Raw genomic sequence first — 18244 nt, 5'->3', positions numbered from 1 at the left:
GGAAATGCTCAATTTGTAGCCTTAGCTAATGGCACTACAATGTCACACTTCTCTGTTTAACATTCAGCTTTGTTAATCAAGGAAACCAGATTGGCTCTCTGCATGTTGATTAAATTGATTACAGCTGTAGGCCTTGATAGCATTTTTTCAAGTGTCTCTAATTAATCAGACAATGCTTGATTAGTTTTTTCTGTTTTGAGGAGATAAACTGACTTCCTTGAGAATTTTCACCCCAAAATGATTCCCCTCCAGTGAAAGGTAAAGGATAAGTGAGTCAAGGCACTGAAACCTTTTATCTTCCAGCAACTTAAAAAAAAAAAAAAAAAAAGAGGAAGAAAGAAACCCTTTGAAAAGCCGATTAAAACATAATATTAACCTTTTTCTTCCATATTCTCATGAATACATCTTGTGGAATGAAGAAGTCTGTGTGTTCCTCCGAGCTTTTAGGCTGGCCTATCACAGAGCATCTTCCAACTTTCTCATTGTTAACCGCTCTTTATCAAGTTATGTCATTGAGTTGTCAGACCCGACAGTTCAGATGTCAGCCCAGGAACTATTTTGTTTTAATAATCAGGCTCAAGGATGATGTGTTAAAAAAATAATAATAATAAAAAGCTACCACCTATTTTTTTTTCAGTCATATCTCTAGCATTAGATAAAGCAGCTGTTGTTTATGCAAATGAAAACTTGACAATTTCCAGGAACGTTACCAACATTTATAAAGACCCAAAGTGTTCTGCTTTCATCATTAAAGTTGGTATTTCCAATGGGGAAGGCTGCTAGGATCAGCTCAGATGGTGCATGTTGGCATGAGGAAGGCACTATTTTCCTCTCTCCTCCCCTATTGGTTGAGGGACCAATCTAGACTCCTGTTTCCAATAAGCACTCATCACTTAAAGCACTTTTTAAAAGATACTTTGAAGCTGTGTTTCAGAGACGTTTTCTTACAGATGTCATCAAATTGAAAGCTCCTGAAGAGAGAGAATCTGCCTTTAAAAAGGAAAGTAGAAAAACATTCAATCAGAGCAGAAAGCGAGAAACAGATCTTACTCCTCCCATCCCCAAACCCTCATTTCTACTCCCAGGTACGCTGATGGTTAACAGTTTCTTGGGCATCCCTCAGAAACTTTCTGTGCATATTACCAGGAAATACATGTTTTATTTACATATTTTTTCAACATAAAGGAATAAAATTCTATATTGTTCTATACTTGCTTTTTAGATTTTTACAGAATAGGTTTTAGACATCTTTCTAAATTTGCACATAGAGATGAACACATTCTTCATTAACTGCCAGGTGTTATTTTACTGTTTGAATGTACCGTCATTTATTTAGCCAGTTCACTGCTGATAGACTTTTAGGTGATTTCTAGCTTTTGTTACTGTAAACTGTGCTGTAGTAAACATCCTCATGTACATATCTTTGTGAGCTTGGACAAGTAGGTGTTTAGAGCAGATCCCTAGCAGTAAAATTATTTGGTCAAAAGGTAACTCTGATAGATATGACCAAACTGTCTACCAGTTTACATTCCTACCAGCTCACACTGAGTTTCATGAAACTTCAGAATTTTGCCAAGCTACTGTATGTCAGTGGTATCTCGTTATTTTAATTTGCATTTCTATAATTATATACATGGTCAATGTCTTTCTGTATTAAGGGATGCGTATTTACATGTCTTTTCTTCTGACCTGACCATTCATATCTTTGCCTACTTTTCTAGGATCATGTCTTATTTTTATCCAGTGTCCTTATATACCCAACACAATACCAGGCACACGGACCCTCAATAACTATTTGAATTTTACTTATATAATATATGGGACACACAGAAAGAATATATAATAGTCCTAATTAGAATGTAAGATACTTGAGGCAAACTGCAATCTCTAGAGCCTTTCACTCTCAAAGGATGACAAAACGAGATGTCTCCTTAGGAGACCTCTATACAGTAGGACTTTATTTTGATACAGTAGGAAAGCTGTTTTGTCAAAGGGAAGGCTCTGTGTTTCTCACGTGCATTTTCATATCCACATGTACTAAATTTCCAAACAATACCATTAGTTCTTGCCTAAATCATACAGCAACAAAATCCTAACTCTTCTTTCTAACCCCCTTCTTATTCCCCACCAATCCACTCTCCACACAACTGCTACTGCGATTTTTCTAAAAGGTAAATCCAAGATTCTTGTAGCTTAAGATCCTTCAAAAGATCCTCAAGGCCTTCAGAATGAAGTAAGAACTTTTTAGTTTGCCACCTAAAACCCCTGCCTTCTTTAGGAATTGATGACACTCCTGTCATCTAACACATACGTATGCCCAGTGTCTGTCATTTCACACTGCAAGCAGTGCTCCTGGCTTTCTATGACTTTCTGCTGTAGTGCATGTTGTTTTTTCTAGAATATCCTTCTACCTTTTCTCTATCTTGCTCCTCCATTCTCCTCCTTCAGGAACAACCCTTTCATCACTTTTGCTGAAACCCCCACCTGAAATCTTCTAAATGTAAAAGTTTCCCTGGGCTTAACTTTATCCAACAATACTTATTTCACCTTCTTCTAAATGTTGGTCTAATGAACAGTCTGTCTCTAGGAGACTGAATTCCTCAAGGGCAGAATCATGTCTTCCTCCTCAGTACCAGCATAAAGTCTGAGACCCTGACGGGGCTCAGTAAACATCTATTCAATGTAAAATCATAAAGCAGCTGTGCTGGTAACAGTACACAGAAGGCAAGGAAGGGGCCAGCCTCTCTCGTGCTGTCTCAAGGAGATGGGCTATTACTGTTCATATGTTGTAGTTGAATTTGATAGCTGATGCCTGGATTTGAGTCTCCAGAGTTGAATTATCTGCCATATCTAATGAGTCAGTGTCTGTAAAATGGTCCCAAGATGCTGTGTCGTTAATATTTTTTTAGACTGAGGGAAAATACTGCCAAACAGGAAAGATGTTCAGCTCTACAGAGAGCATATAAAGCATATTTAGTAGAGTAAGAGGAATTAATGATTTTTGTGATTTGTTGGAGCATTGAGCACTTGGAGGGAGCTAGGTCTTCTCCAATTTATGGATTTTCTGACAAAGGCATGGGCAGGAGAGATGATTTTGTCAAGGTCAGAAGAAGAAAGAGTATGATTTCCCTTTTGTGTGAGTGTCTGTTGCATGTCTCCAAATAACATAGATTGATGTGAAATGAAAATACAGTGCTTCCTTATGCAATGTGTTTCCCAAATTTCGCTATGGAAGAAATGCAACCCTATCCCAGGCCCCACCATAATGTAAACATCTTCTGAGCACTTCTAGGAGGGGAGGAGAAGAAATAGCTGGGGAGAGTAATTCCCATATTGTTCAGAAATAGCTGCCTTCCCTGGCCTCTATTTTTGCTCCCACTGCTCTCAGAGCATGTTCTCCTGACCTCCTCTCTACCAGATCTTTCTCAAGTATTCACCCATTTCTCAATCTTTTCACTCTCACCTGCAGGTCTTTCTCTCATAGCCCTGGCCTTCCTACAAGTGTTCATTCATTCACTCATTTAACATCTTTTGAATTTTAATTCCAGTATAATCATTCAACAGATATTTGTTAAGCATCTATTATGTGTCAAGCCCAAGGTGAAGAAGACGGACATGATTGCCTGCCTGATGGGATTTATAATCTGGTCACGGCCTGTCTTCCTGGTTCATAGACAGCCATATTCTCACTGTGTCCTCACATGGCAGAAGGGGCAAGGAAGCTCTCTGGGTTCCCTTTTGTAAGGGCACTAATCTCATTTAGGAGGGCTCTGCCCTCATGACCTAAGCACTTCCCAAAGCCTCACCTCCAAACACCGTCACACTGGGGATTAGTTTTCAACATAAGAATTGGGGGGGGGGGGGGGGGCAAAGATTCACTCTGTAGCACTAGGCAATTATGAGAAAAGAGTCTAAGGATGTGGCTCTCCCTCTGAAGCCTAGAGTTAGTGTGGTGGTGAAAGTGAGGGAAAAGCACAAAAACATTCTGTAGAGATAGTAAGGACTCGACTATGTAAAACTTTGAGCCAACTGGAGGCGCCTGGGTGGCTCAGTTGGTTAAGGGTCCAACTATTGATTTTGGCTCAGGTGATGATCTCAGGGTCATGAGATTGAGCCCTGTGTCAGGCTCCATATGGGCGTGGAGTCTGCTTAAGATCCTCTCTCTCCCTGTCCCTCTGCCCCTCTGCACACTGTGTTCTCTCTCTCTCTCTCTCTCTCTCTCTGTTAAAAAAAAAAAAAAATTTTTTTTTTTTCAAGCCAATGTAGTGATTTTGAATTTTGCTCTAAGAGTGAATTTTTAAAAACTCACCCTGGACTGGATTAGAGGGAGTCTAGATTGGCTGGGGGAAGAACAAGGGAGAGATTCTAGAAGCATAGACTAACATGGTGGCAGTGGGTATAGAGATATGTCAGCATATTCAAGAACTAAGGTTAGGACCTAAAATGGATCCCTAAATATTTCCAGCTCATCTTCCCTTAGAGAGACTACAAAGACCTCAGATTCCTCAAGTGCTAAACCAAACTCCTGGATCACCCAAACCAGTTTCCTCACCTCAGGTTCCCAGTGCATGCAGTGGTACCAACACCGTTTCATTTCCAGAATCCAGACTGTAAACTGCCTCATTCTCTCTTCAGACTAGCTTCCTCTGTGTAATAGGAAATATGGTAACCACTGGATCTGAGTTTTACTTCTTTTGGCTTCAGCTTTACTGGAAACTCTCTCATTTTCAGACCCAGTTTCAAAAGTTCTAGGGAAACACAATTGGCCCAGATTAGGTCAGGTGACCACATATGGACCAATCAACTCAGATTGTAGGCTCACTAGGAACATGGTAACTCCCAGGAAGAAATAGGGCTACAGGCTGCTGTTCCAAAGAGAAGGGGAAGGAGTTCTAAGCAGTCCCTTAGCTCTGTTCTGCTTTCTGGATGAGAGATTACAATTGTTCCTTGGAAGTGCCAAGGGCGAAGAAAGGAGAAATAAGTGGAAATGGGGGGACAAAAAAAAAAAAAAAAACAGATTTTTGCCTCAACATGAGAGGAGACTTTTAACAAAGTTATTTGAAGATGAAATGTGATCTTTGAAAGAAGTACACACACAGTTCCTGATACTCAGGTATAAATTAGATAATCACTTGGTAAGAATGTTGTAGAAGACAACCCTCAAACACTGAAAATCCAATACTGACGTTAGAAAACTCTTATAGAAAGCCAACCAAAATTAAACAATAGCATCTTAACATTTATTCGAGTCCATTTTAAGAGATACACAAGAGTTCCCCACTTATAGTTTGAGCTTCCTACTTCAAATGGGAAATGAATCCTATGAAGAAAAAATATTTAAATTAAAAAAAAGAAAGATATTTTCTTAGTTTTTTTTTCTTTTTTATACTAGTTAAACATATTTCTGAACCAGCATTCTGTTTTCTGAGGCAGAAAATTAAATTTTTCTGTCATGGCTATAAGAAAGCAAGTTGTATGTCTCCAGATTTACCCCAAATTGTGTATACCACACATGATGAAGAAACAATAGCATGCTCCTGGCAGGTGGAGAAAGCAACATGGATGGAAAATAGAGAGTGGTTTGCAAAAACAGCGTTACAGAATTTTAGGGAAACTTACAGCAATGAGCGGCATTCAGTATCCTGAACTGCCAAAGAAACTCTTTCAATAGTCATGCATTTGATAAATATGGAGAAGTGCCCACTCTGTGCCAGGCACTCTGCTGGGTAGGAGGCAATGGAGGGTGACTACATACATCAAATGATCAAACAACTGAGTTAATTATGAACTGAGACAAGATCTCTTAGTGAGAAGATCACAGTTGCTCTATTAGAAGGGGTAACAAAGGAACTCAGCTAGATTGGAGAGGGTAGTTAGGGAAGACTTCTCAGGAGAGTGATACTTGAGCTAAAATCAAGTTGAATATGACTTTACCAGGCCAAAGAAGAGTAGGAACAAGGGAGGAGAGTGTACTGTAGACAAGGGGGAACAGCCTGGGCAAAGGCCCCATGATAGTAGGGAGCATGACATGTTCCAGAAATTGAGAGAAGACCAGCATGGCTGGAACTTAGTGAGAGGGAGAATAATGCAAGATGAGGTTGGAAAAATACATAGAGATTAGTTTATGCAAAGCCTCAAAGGCCAGCATAGAGTTTCTGGTTTTACTCTCAAGTACAGTATCTTCCCAGTGAGACTGAAGGGTTTTAAACAAGAGGTTGACATAATCAGATTGGAATTTTGGCTGCGGTGTGGACAGAAGAGAAGGGAAGCCAGAATGAAGAGGGATTCATGAAGATTTTTTGCTACAGATAACATGAAGCAAGATAATCATTAGGCTTTGGTGGTAGAAGTAGAGTTGGCAAGAAAGGTGAATTCAAAACACATTTAGGAGGGAAATTGACAGAAATTTTCTTAAGAGTCCTGAGAGTGTTTCACTCCACAGTTCCTTCCTCCAAGACAGAGGCTGTTAAGCTACAGGCTGTGGGCCAAATCCTGTTCATTGAGAGATTTTTTGGTAAGATTTTACTGGAATACAGCAATGTCCGTTCGTTTACTTGTTTATGTGTGCTTTCACACACTCCTGCAGCACTGCGGAATAGTTGCAACAGAGACCTCGTGCTTGTAAAGCCCAGTGTATTGGGGCGCCTGGGTGCCTCAGTGGGTTAGGCCTCTGCCTTCGGGTCAGGTCGTGATCCCAGGGTCCTGGAATCAAGCCCCACATCGGACTCTCTGCTCAGTGGGGAGCCTGCTTCCCTCTCCCTCTCTCAGCCTACCTTTCTGCCTACTTGTGATCTCTGTCTGTCAAATAAATAAATTTTTTTTTTTTTAAGCCCAATGTATTTTCTGTCTGGTTCTGCACAGAAAAGCTTTGCCAACCATGGAATTTATACTGCTCAAAACAGCACCTCCATGGTATTCCAAGGTGTAGACATGCCTAATATAGGAGTCCAAAAGTCCGTGAATGGGCTTTAGGTAATCTCCAATCTCCTGAAATTGGAAGTAAAACTTAATATTTATCTGATCAGCCCACAGCATCCTTTTTGTACAACCCATGTTTTAATTCATTTTCTGCTGGCTAGAATGCTGCTTCCATCAGACTGTGAGTGAGCTCTTTGATTCCCCAGGACCTGACACACAGAAGTTCAGTAAATGGTGACTGAATATGTAGAGAGATGATTAAGCTAGCTGTTGGCCTCATATCTTGTATTTCTGTATAGATATATATGTATGTACACACATAATATATGTACAGGAAACACTTTAATAAAATAAATGTAAAGTTGTTCTTGGAAACAAAATCTTGCTTTTAAATGAAGGAACTGAAACCACAGTCTGTCTTCACTGAGGACATTCTCCTCAGTTATAAAAATATCTGATTCAGTTAATGCTCAGTGCCTCACTTCAAAAAAAAAAATCTATCATGCAATTGGGAAGAAAACAGTGAGGTATTCTTATTTTGGCCAAGATTTTAATATTTGAGAAATCTGGCCATTGTGAAAATTCACAAGATGGTATTTGTTCTTCATCTGCTCTGTATTTTTATATGTGGTATTTCATGTGACTCCATTGTCTTGACTCTTAAATAAAACACATCTTCTGGTGACAGTATTCAGTAGGCATAGGTGTACCCGGAAGTCCTTTCTCTAGTTTCAAGAGGAGAGGGAGGGGTGGGAGGCCTGCCGCGTCCACGTGAGGAAAGGGGAAGACACAGCATTACCTGAACACGCTCAGAGAGCAGGTCTGACTGGAAAGGGTGTTGTTCAGCCACCAAAAGAGTTAGGAGGCTTTCCTAACAAGTAGATAGAGTCAGCCCTTGGGAGAAAAGGATTATAATCAGAGCGGAGGAGAGCAGCCAGAGAGCATCAAGTACAAAGGACAAGGCAAATGTGAAAATGGTGGAACAAAGAGCAAGAAAAAATTCCAGAGCACAGCCACTGACGTAAGAGACCAGGGAAACGTTCAGAACTCTAGCTGGGCTGGCATGTTGTTAGTGTGCCTCAGCTGAACTCCCACTTCCTGAGATGTTTACTGCTTTCTGAGTCAGGAAGGCATAGGGTTTAAAGAAGCTGATCAAGGGTCACGTCAATTTGTATTAAATATCACATATGAAAATGAAAACATATAAGATATAGGTGCTAGACTGTACACCTGTGCTTATCAATAAGACACCCAAAAAATGCTCTGGAGAAAATGAAATTGTTAAATATATACGAAGTAAAATAAAAACAACAAGCAAAACCAATGCCACCAGGATGGGAAAATAGTGCAACCTGAAGCATTTCTCAAGTTGTGGTCTATGGACTTAGGATCCCAAAAGTTCTGGATGCATGCATGGGGGCTATCCTCCTCTTGGAAGATTCACAGTGTATTAAAAGCTCTCAAAAGTCCTATAAGAAAAAGTCCTGACTCTGTTTAGCCCAATATTTTCCATATTATAATTATAATTAACAACACTTTTTTTTTGCAAAATATACTTTATAAATGCATACTTAGTAAAAGGACAAACAAATACATTGCTTTGATCAAAATTTCTTAATTGTATAAGATCTTCTGAGTCTTAAGTTAAAATAGTATCACTTGTCAGAACTCTGTAGTCATTTTTAGAAGATAAAATTACATCTACATTATAATCAGAATAAACTCACACCATGTACTATAACTCAAAGTACAGAGGCAATAAAAAAAAAAGAGTAATACATTTGATTACAGAAAAAATTTTTTAAACTATTGCATGGCAAAAGAAAAAAACGGTGTAAGCAAAAACACATGACAAAGTGAGGGGAAACAAAAAACCTGATAGAAGAAGGGGCAAAGACATGAATACACACACAAATAGATAAAAACAAAAAAAGCATATATGCATATACCTACATATTACATGCCTGGCCTTATGCACATGAAAAGTCAGTTAGCTCCATTCATAATGCTCATATTGAGAACAAATGCAAATCAGAAGTACTTTAAGGTACCAGTTTTTATCTCTCGGGTTGGAAAGCATTTAAACATGACCACACACTCTTATGGCATGGCTGTGGAGAAATCAGCACTGACCTGCATGGTTGGAGGGAATGCAGATGGCACAGTCCCTGTGGAGGGAATTTTTTAGTATCTAACAAAACCAAGTATCTATTTACCTTTTGTCCCAGAAATTCCACTTCTAGGAATTTACCTTGAAGATCTATCTCCAAGTATACAAAAATTGGTAGCTCAAGGTTATTCACAGCACTATTAATTGCAGTGATTGCAAAATATTGAAAACATGCCCAAACATGAGAGAGTGGTGAAATTCATGATAGGCTAGCCAGACATGGAGTACTACACAGCCATGAAAAAGAATGAAATGCTCTCTGAACTGGAGGTGAATGATTTTCAGGTTATATTTTAAGTTGACTTTTGCGTTAGACACATGTCTGCTTATTTTTTACAAAAAGAAACATGGGAGATACCAGATTGAACTTGATTGCCTATAGAGGAGCCAGTAAGAATGGCATGGAAGTGATGAGGGGTTGGAAACAAACTGGGAGGCATGGGGGAAATGTAACTCTTACCTGAATAAGACTTTCTGTGTATTTTGACTTTTGAACTGTTAACATTTTATATACTCAACAACAAAAATAATAAAAATCAATTAATGGACAAAAAAGATTTCTTTCCTGTTAATATTTCTCTGTAATCTTATATTAACATATAATACAAACAAAAGTGGATGGATCCAACTGTATTTCAAAGAAATAATAAAACCACACTGAAAAGGAAGGAGAACTAACTCAAATAAATTTAGAACATACTATTTGACTATTTTATACTGTTTTAACAAAGGAATAAAAAGAACCCTAAATAGAGAACTCTAGAGAGTAGGCTTGGGGTTTTCTGTTGGTTGTTTTGTTTTGTTTTGTTTTGTTTTGTTTTGTTTGCTTAACAATTCTGAAACTACTTTTGACATGTTCTATAGCTCAGAAAAGAAGTAAATTTATTGAGGATAATGGGAGGTTCCTTGCTGTCAAAGGAGTTACAAATATGGAAAGAGGAGAGATGAGCATGAACGTGCGGTGTTGCATTAGTATTGAAGAAATGAGCCCATAATTACAGAATAGGGATCATCAAACTTTTTTCTGTAAAGGGCCAAACAGCAAATACTTAATTCCTTCACTATAGCACAAAAACAGCCATAGACAATACATAACAAGTGAATATGACTTTATTCCAATAAAATTTTATTTATAGACACATTTGAATTTTATATAATTATCATATGTCATGAAACATTATTATCTTTCTTTTTTCACCCACTTAAAAATGTAAAAATCATTCTCAATTTGCACGCTGTGCAAAAACAGGCATTGAGCCAGACTTTGCCCGCAGGCCATAGTTTGCCAATCCCATTTAGATAGAGAAATGATGATAGATAAATAGATAGATAGATAGTAGATAGCAAGTGTGATCAAGTGTTTAATTTGGGGAATCTGGATGAACGATCTGTAGGAGTTCTTTGTACTCTTCTTTCAAAGAAGTACTCTGTACTTTTCTTACAGAAAAGCTGTAAATCTGACATTATTTTAAACAACCAAAAAAAATCACAAAAGGAAGAACTCTGCACTTTTCATAGCTACTACAGAGAAGGAAAAACATTAATCAAGTCACTGGCCTAAGAAGTGAACATCTTACCTTTTATAATAGTCACACAACCCCCGTGTCCATGGACCATGAGTAGGAGCTACTCCTGCCAGTGTTTAGAGTTTCTGATTTATCACTGAGGATGTCTTCATATGATAACATTATTATTTCTGTTGCTGGTGTTCCCCGTTGCTCTCCAGCACTCTTACTGAGTAATGAGGTCACCAGGACTTGTAATTTGTATGTGACCTTGTAATTTTCTATAATGTGGGGATTTGGGGTCTACAGTAATGAAATGGGCTAAATGGAAGGTGCTTATCAGAAAAATGTCCCATTAGCTTGGAAGTCTGCGACAATTCCTTTCTGATGTCCTTAATGTGTTATTATGAAATTCAATTATTCAGCACGTTCACCTTGCTTATTTCACTAGCCATAATCAGTGATAGCTAAGATGAGGAGGAGAGACTGTAAGTATCTTAAAATATGGCAAATAGGAATTGGGTAATTTTTACGTTGAGATCATCTTTTTTTTGCAGGAAGAGTGAATGACTTTCATGGAAAACCTCTGCTATAGATACTTGTAACCATTCTACCTTCCTTGACTGGTTTAATTCCAACAAAATCCAATTCCTGCTACCTTGGTTTATCATTGTAGAGAAAGCCACACTATGATTTTCACCAATAATGAAGATGATGGTGGTCATAGCTGAAATGTATTGAATGTGGCCCTGTATCCAGATCCATGCCAAGTGGTTTTCATCCTTTTTTTTTTTTTTTTTTCCCATTTAGTCCTAAAGCAGAACTCTGAGGTACTGTCGTTATCTCCTCTTTCTAAAAGAGACTTACTATGTAAGTGGTATGGCCAAGCTTTTGCGTGGGGAAACATGGTACCAGGATTGACCTGGAGAGCCAGTCCTCTTACTTCCTGCTGGGATTGTCTCCCATTGTAAATAAAGACAGAAATACAGAAATTTAGAAAGAACTTGTTTAGTCATGAGGACATGCCCATGCTCCTGTTGAGAAGAATAAGATAAACGAAAGAGATGCTAGTATCAATGCCAGCATGAATTCGTGTTGGATCATTTTCCCTTAATGCCCCCATGCCGGAAGCTCACTAACAAGTTTAAAGATAAGAAAGGCTTGAAGTATAGCACACAGTGACTCGAGCCCCCGGATGTCACCCTCTTGCATCACACCCATTCGGGGACCTCCTAGAGGGACCGAGAGGACCAGAAAAGAATGGAGGAGGAAGGGGAGTAAAGAACTTGGGAAATAAAGTTGGCAGTTGGAGGCAGAGGAGCGGGAATGTAGAAGTGGCTTTCCAGAGTGGTTTTGCCCCCATTCTTAATGGGAGAACTGAAAGAATGGGTCACTTGAGGGACCAGCTCCCCTCACTCTACCTTCTTTTGCCCTCCGATGCTCTAAAGACTGAGTGAGTGCCTGCTGACCCCACCATTGTGTCTAGTCCCTAATGGCTCCAAGACCACCTTCTGTTTCAGATCACATTTGGAATGTTGTCATGGAGGTAACATATGACTTTGCCAGGTTTCCTTACCCAAAGATCATTAAGAAGCTTTGTCTCTACTGCATTTCTTCTGAATTATCAAAATAATTTTTTTAAAGATTTTATTTGTTTATTTGACAGAGATCACAAGTAGGCACAGAGGCAGGCAGAGAGAGAGGAGGAAGCAGGCTCCCCACTGAGCAGAGAACCAGATGCGGGGCTTGATCCCAGGACCCTGGAATCATGACCCTAGTGGAAGGCAGAGGCTTTAACCTACTGAGCCACCCAGGCACCCCCAAAATAATTTTCTTATAGGAGAGGAACTGGGAACAGTTTAATAGCCACAGTAATAAGCTTTTGAGAGGAATAGTCATCTTTAATCTAGTTGATATATCTGTGGAACAACTAGTGAGTTCAGTGATTGACAATATATTAACCGATTTATAGAACTGAATATTAACTTCTGGACGTTCTGTCTTTCTGAAATATGAAGGAGGGGAAAAAATGTTTCTCTGTGGAAGTCCCAGGAAATTAAAAACCCAATGGAAAGATAAAATTTATATATGAAATTGCAGACCTGTTGTTTATTTACTTTCTTCTTTTCTTTTTAGGGACTGGTTGAATATGTTGAGCCCACCAATTGTTCCTCCCAGTCAACACCCAACAGACCAGCATCTGGATTCTTCTGGAAGCTTGAGTGCTCAAGGTGGGACTATGGAAAATATTATGCATAAAAAAATAAAAATCATTAACTACAAATAGAGAAAATCAGTCACTTTGAGATGCCACTGTTTTTATTAAATGCTAATCATTTAGGCTCACACCCCCAAAATGAGATACCCTGTGCCTCATTTTATAGGATAATAAGTCCTTCGGTATCAAATTGACCTTCATCTGGATTCCAGGTCTACCAGCTCCTGCTGTGTGGCCTGTAGGACGTTCAGTTACCACATATGTAAAGTAAGACTGAAAGTGATAGCATCTGCCTGGAAGTTTTTTGTGAAGATTCATAAAGCACTTATATTAGCACCTACCAAATACTAGCAGTTCATTTTAATATAAAGCAGACACCACGCTCCTACGTCACTAGATACATGTTTTCATTCACGCAGGGATATTTGTCTTTAAAGGTAAAGCCAGCACAGAGTTATAGCAATTCGTGTTAGCAATGGAAGAATGGGAAGGAAGCAGGAATGAAAATTTGCCTGGGGTTCCCTTTGTGGGCGAGAGTCATAGAAATGAACCATCAGTTTTGGGTTGTGAGCAGGGAACGTGATTGTCTGGAGTACACAGAGGAGGAAGGGAAAAGAACCTTTGGTGGAAACAGGGATTGGGATGGAAGGGGTAGAGTGACAGTTAACCTCAGAGTGGGACTCTCTGAGACAGCCTTTTGAGTTGGGCTTCTGAAGAGAGAAGCATGATATCTGAAGTTAAAACAAATAATACAGGAACTGAAGCCAAAATAAATTGCTCCAACAAAGGTGCCAGGTTTTTTCCCCTCACTGCCCCAGGGAGAAAGTGGAGCATCCCATTTTTCTTCAGGTGTGGAAAATTCAGAGTGAGAGCTCATACATCTGAGTTGCACATTTTGGCTGCCCAAGGGATGGAGATGTCTCCGTGATTTACTGTCTGAAATAGATTATGCCCCTCAAATTGGGAATCTTTTTAGAGGTGTACATTTATAATTACTTATGACAGAAAAATAGAACCTCGGCTGTCAGGAGGAGACCTTGCTGTGAGAGAACAAATAATATGTTATGTTAAGTGTCCTAAATAAACCACGGGAACAGAGAGCGTGGTCCTTGAGCAAAGGCACCCAAGATATATATTAGTGAGAAGTAGCAGAAAGGAAGCCTTTGAGTCACCATTACAAAGTGGTGTTTTGACAGCAGGAGCTCAGTTATGTTGAAGGTAAACAGAACTTCCAACGAGGGCAAATTAACAGAATAAATTCAGAAGATTATAGAAATGTTCTGGCCAATGTTAACCAGGTCTGCTGCCCGTCCTGCCCGTCAGCCTCGGTTTCTGTCAGCTGTCCCGTTCCCCTTTTCTGATCTGCTTGAGTGGTTTATAGCTAATTAATATCATCAAAAACTGGTGTTGCCTATTTGGTGACTCTTTACATGTTACTGTGCCAAGATAGTGTTCTTATACAGTGTTTGTCAAAGTAAAATGATGGGTTCAAGTATCCAGTTTGTATCACCAGAAGCAAGAGGGAGACATGGTTGTGGATAGTCGGGCCTCTTTTGGGGCTTTGGTTGCAGGATACCAAGAATTTAGAGAGAGATGCCGGACACCATGCTAAGTTCTAACAGTAGCTATCACAGCAACACTGTGAGGAAGGTACTATTAGTGTGAGTATGTAATTACTGATCTTTACAGCTGAGACAACTGAGGTACAAAGTTCTTGAATGCCTTGCCCAGGGTCACACAACCAGTCCTCAGCAGAGCTGGGATGAGATTCCAAACAGCCCGGCCCCACTGTTTTTATACTTTTTTTTTATTTTGTACCAAGTACCTAGATTACCTACTCAAAAAGAAATGTATATGAAATCAGGAATTGAAATTTTTTTTCCTCTTGAAATTTCCTGAAAAACAAACAAACAAACCAACAAACAAATGGAAACATCTCCAGGGCTAAGTAGCTAAGTTCTTTAAGGGAGCAGGAGGAAGCAGACGTCTGGTCTCCTGTTTCAGCCCTCCTATTCATGCTTGTCAGGAATCACAAGTGACAGCATTTTCTCCATGGGAGTGAGGTGCTCAGGGGCAAAGCTGCTGTGTTGACCAGATCTGAGGGAGGCAAGGGCCTGACTGAGAGACAGGATCCCTGGATTGCCGAGCTGCCGGGCCTGAGTATTTCCTTGTCACCTCGCTTCCCAAAGGCCTTTCTAAGCAGGTCAGTCTCCCTTCACCTTGTACATTTTCTTCGTGCCCTTTTCACAATGTGTAATCCGTGATTTTTGGCTTGTTTAATGTCTTTTTTCCTACATAGCCTGTGAGTTTGTAAAAGCAGAGACTTCATCTGTTTGCTCACTCCTGGATCCCAAGTACCCTATGCAATTTCTGTAGGTTACTAGATACTCTAAATTTTTGTTAGAAGGTAGACTGGAAGGCTGAGAGGGAAAAAGGAGAGAGAGAAATGTTCTTCAAATGGCCATTTTTATACCAACCTTGAAAAAAAATGAGTAATTCATTGAAGTCTTACCTTCAGTAAGTCTTGCTTACTTACTTTTCCTCTATTCCAGATTTTTAGTATATTATGTATATTTCTAAAATTTGTCAATGAGAGTATTGAACCTAGACCCTTGAATTTTAGCAATTAAAACAGTGACAGATAACCTGAGGCAGTGGCTCTTAAAGTATATTTATAAGCCGTGAAACTTTTTTATCAATTGAATTTCCTATGAAATTCTAACATTTAAAAGAGAGAAGAATAGAACCGCTCTGGCTAAAGGGGAAGTTAGGGTCTCAGAACCCTGCCTTGGGGCTCTGCTGAACCAGCTAAGACAGTGGTGCAGTCCTAGCCCCAGCTAGGATTAGACTTCCTCCTTATCAGTGCCTTTCTGCAGAACTTTTGAGGGTGGTTTTGAAGCCTGGTTCCCAGGGATGGAGGGTCTCCCATCTTTAAACTTCTAAGACAGAAATAACAATAGCTAATATTTATTTATTCTTCCTATGATCCACACCTGCAAGTACCCTTTACTTCTCATAATGGCAGCTACTGTTATTCCTAGCCTTTTCCACATGGACACTGGCGCTCAGAGCTGGGAAGTAACGTGCTAAACCCCTACAGCTCCAGCCCAGGTGGAGAGGACAAGATGCTTCTATAGAGTGAGAGGCATAACTGTAGTTCAGCAGCAGGGCCTGACCAATACATAGTACTAGAAAACTTGCCCCAGGCCATATAAAAGTAAGTGCGTGGGTTAACCTTAAAAACAAAAGAGCGAGTTATTTTACCAGGAAAATAAGTTTATTTAGGAATAGCAAAGGAATGGCAGTTTGGGTCCCGCACGCTGCAGCAAAGCGTAGGCAGGTGTGGAGAGCAACATTACTTTGTAGAGACAAAGGAGGACTTTGGGAGAGGCTGCTTTGAAGGAAAGTCTATTAGAATCTAAAAGTCCAAAGCAAGAGTTAAAGATGGGGACGCTTCCCATTGTCTAGGCTATTGCTTGTCAGGGAGAAAATCTCCCTTCCTTCTGCTGGGGCAATAAGATGAACTTCCTCCTGCCCAGGAGCATGGCAGAGGCGGCCACAGAAAGCGCCTCCCTTTCCAGGCTTCCTCACTCCATTTCAAATGAGGTCTCCCTCTACTCCTTGTCACACCTGCCTTAGACCTGGCCTTTGAGTCTTTGCCTTATTCAGTACGAGTCTGTGTCACAGCCACAGCTCCTGCTCAGACAGAAGCCTCGAGTGTATAAATGCCACCTTCAAGGAAACAGGCCGTGTTCTTGGAGAGCCAGGCAGCCGGCGGGACCGGCCTTGAGCTCCGGGCCCTGCATCTGGAGGGAGAGCGGGGCGCTGCGTGCAGCTCCTCCCGGGCCACAGCCTGCTCGCTGAATGTCAGTTACCAGGGGCACAGGCACCCTTAACACTTGGCACAAATGTGTGTTCCTGGAGCGCATGTGAATGTGAAATGTGAAAATGGGAAGTTATGATTTCAGAACTTACTCAAGAGAACTACCAAGCTGACCTTTGGAAAATAAAGCAGACTTTGCTTGAAGAATAGTTGTCAATTTGTTTTTGACATTTGTTCCTTTACAGATATGACCCTTCAATTATTCATGCTTCCCAGCTCCAAAATGGAATATTAATGACCTCTCTCGTCAGGCCTGCAGAACCGCTCCTGCAGTTTACATAGATTTTGAGTAAGAAAGACATTCAGAAGTGCTTGTGGAGTTGCCAGAATCCCTTAAAAACAACATCCTTGTGCCTTCTTTATGGCAAGGCCATAGAGGATATTCCTTTATGAACATGGGTGTATCTCCCACGAGACGCAAATAGGCAGCAGATGCTGATTGTAAAGATGTAATATCCGAACTACTGGCCAAGAATTTAGGACTCATGGCTCCTTGAAGCTAAGCAGAGAGAGGGGAATCTGGCCATGTGCTCTGGGCACAAGAGGGGAGGCCTTCCAGAGTCTTATTTCCTTCCACACGGTTATTCGACATCCACCTGATACGATGAGTCTCAAACAGTCTTCTAAAATCTGTTTTACTAGCTATCTTACAGAGATTATGCTTCACTGAAAAACCATGGTGTCCCCAGGTGCTTGACTTGGCGCCTAGGACACAGTCCACACTTAATAAATATTTAATGAGTGCTTGCGGGAATCATCTGCCCATGGAAAACAGAAGTATGATTTGGTCTACTCTTTGGATCCTCCTTGTATCGTCAAGATTTATTTAAGGTGCAAAGAGACCTTCTCCCCCGCAAAAAGCAATCCTGGCAAGGTAGAAGTAATAAGAGAAGTCAGCACCGGCCATGTGCCCGCCACAATGTCAGATTTTCCTGTGTTACCTCACGATGACTCCTCCTGATACTGCCAGGTGTGAGGCTATGTTATGTCCCCCACCGTAGAGGTGAAGTTAAGGTCACTGCCTGAGTCACAAACCCAGAGTGTGGAGCAGGACTCTAACCCAGGCCTGTCAGACCTAGCAATCTATACCTCTAACCCCCATGCTGCTACAAGGCCACAGAATTCCCACTGAGGTCAGTAAGAACCATACAACTGACGTGTCCACTGCAATTTTTAAATTTAGGAAGTTCTCTTTCTTGAAGCTTTCTGGATAAAATAGTACTCCCTTTAGTACTCCCCTTCAACCTGTGGCATCCCCATCTCAAGGCTCCACTCCTATAATGTTCTTTAGTATTCATGACATTGCGGAATCCAGAGTCCCCGCCCCTTCCCCTGTTAGGCAAGGAGCTGCTTTTGCTCTCAGATTAACCCTGAGGAAGAGACGTATTTCCTCTTATGCAGCTATCAGAGTCTCGGGGGTGTCTTCTCTGCACGAAAGTGGTTGGGAGATGGGGGGCTGGTGATCAACGCCCTCACTAGGCTAAAGAGGTGCCTTCCTTCTAGGAGTACTAGAAGTGCACCCTTAAGTAGGGAAGTAAACACATTGCTGG

General features: G+C 40.5%; 1 protein-coding gene across 4 annotated transcripts in view; it reads left to right on the top strand.

Moving 5' to 3' along the window:
• CFAP20DC (CFAP20 domain containing) overlaps positions 1-18244 on the top strand; it is a 251615-nt gene that overhangs the window by 226759 nt on the left and 6612 nt on the right. For all 4 annotated transcript variants that reach the window (XM_059387861.1, XM_059387860.1, XM_059387863.1 and 1 more), the window contains one exon: positions 12730-12824. In XM_059387861.1, coding sequence (XP_059243844.1) covers positions 12730-12824 — 95 coding nt within the window. The remainder of the gene's footprint in view (positions 1-12729; positions 12825-18244) is intronic.

Source organism: Mustela nigripes, chromosome 2 (genome assembly GCF_022355385.1).
Source record: "Mustela nigripes isolate SB6536 chromosome 2, MUSNIG.SB6536, whole genome shotgun sequence".
Taxonomy (NCBI): domain Eukaryota; kingdom Metazoa; phylum Chordata; class Mammalia; order Carnivora; family Mustelidae; genus Mustela; species Mustela nigripes.
The sequence above is the reverse complement of the archived record's forward strand: the minus strand, read 5'-3'. Positions and strand labels throughout refer to the sequence as shown.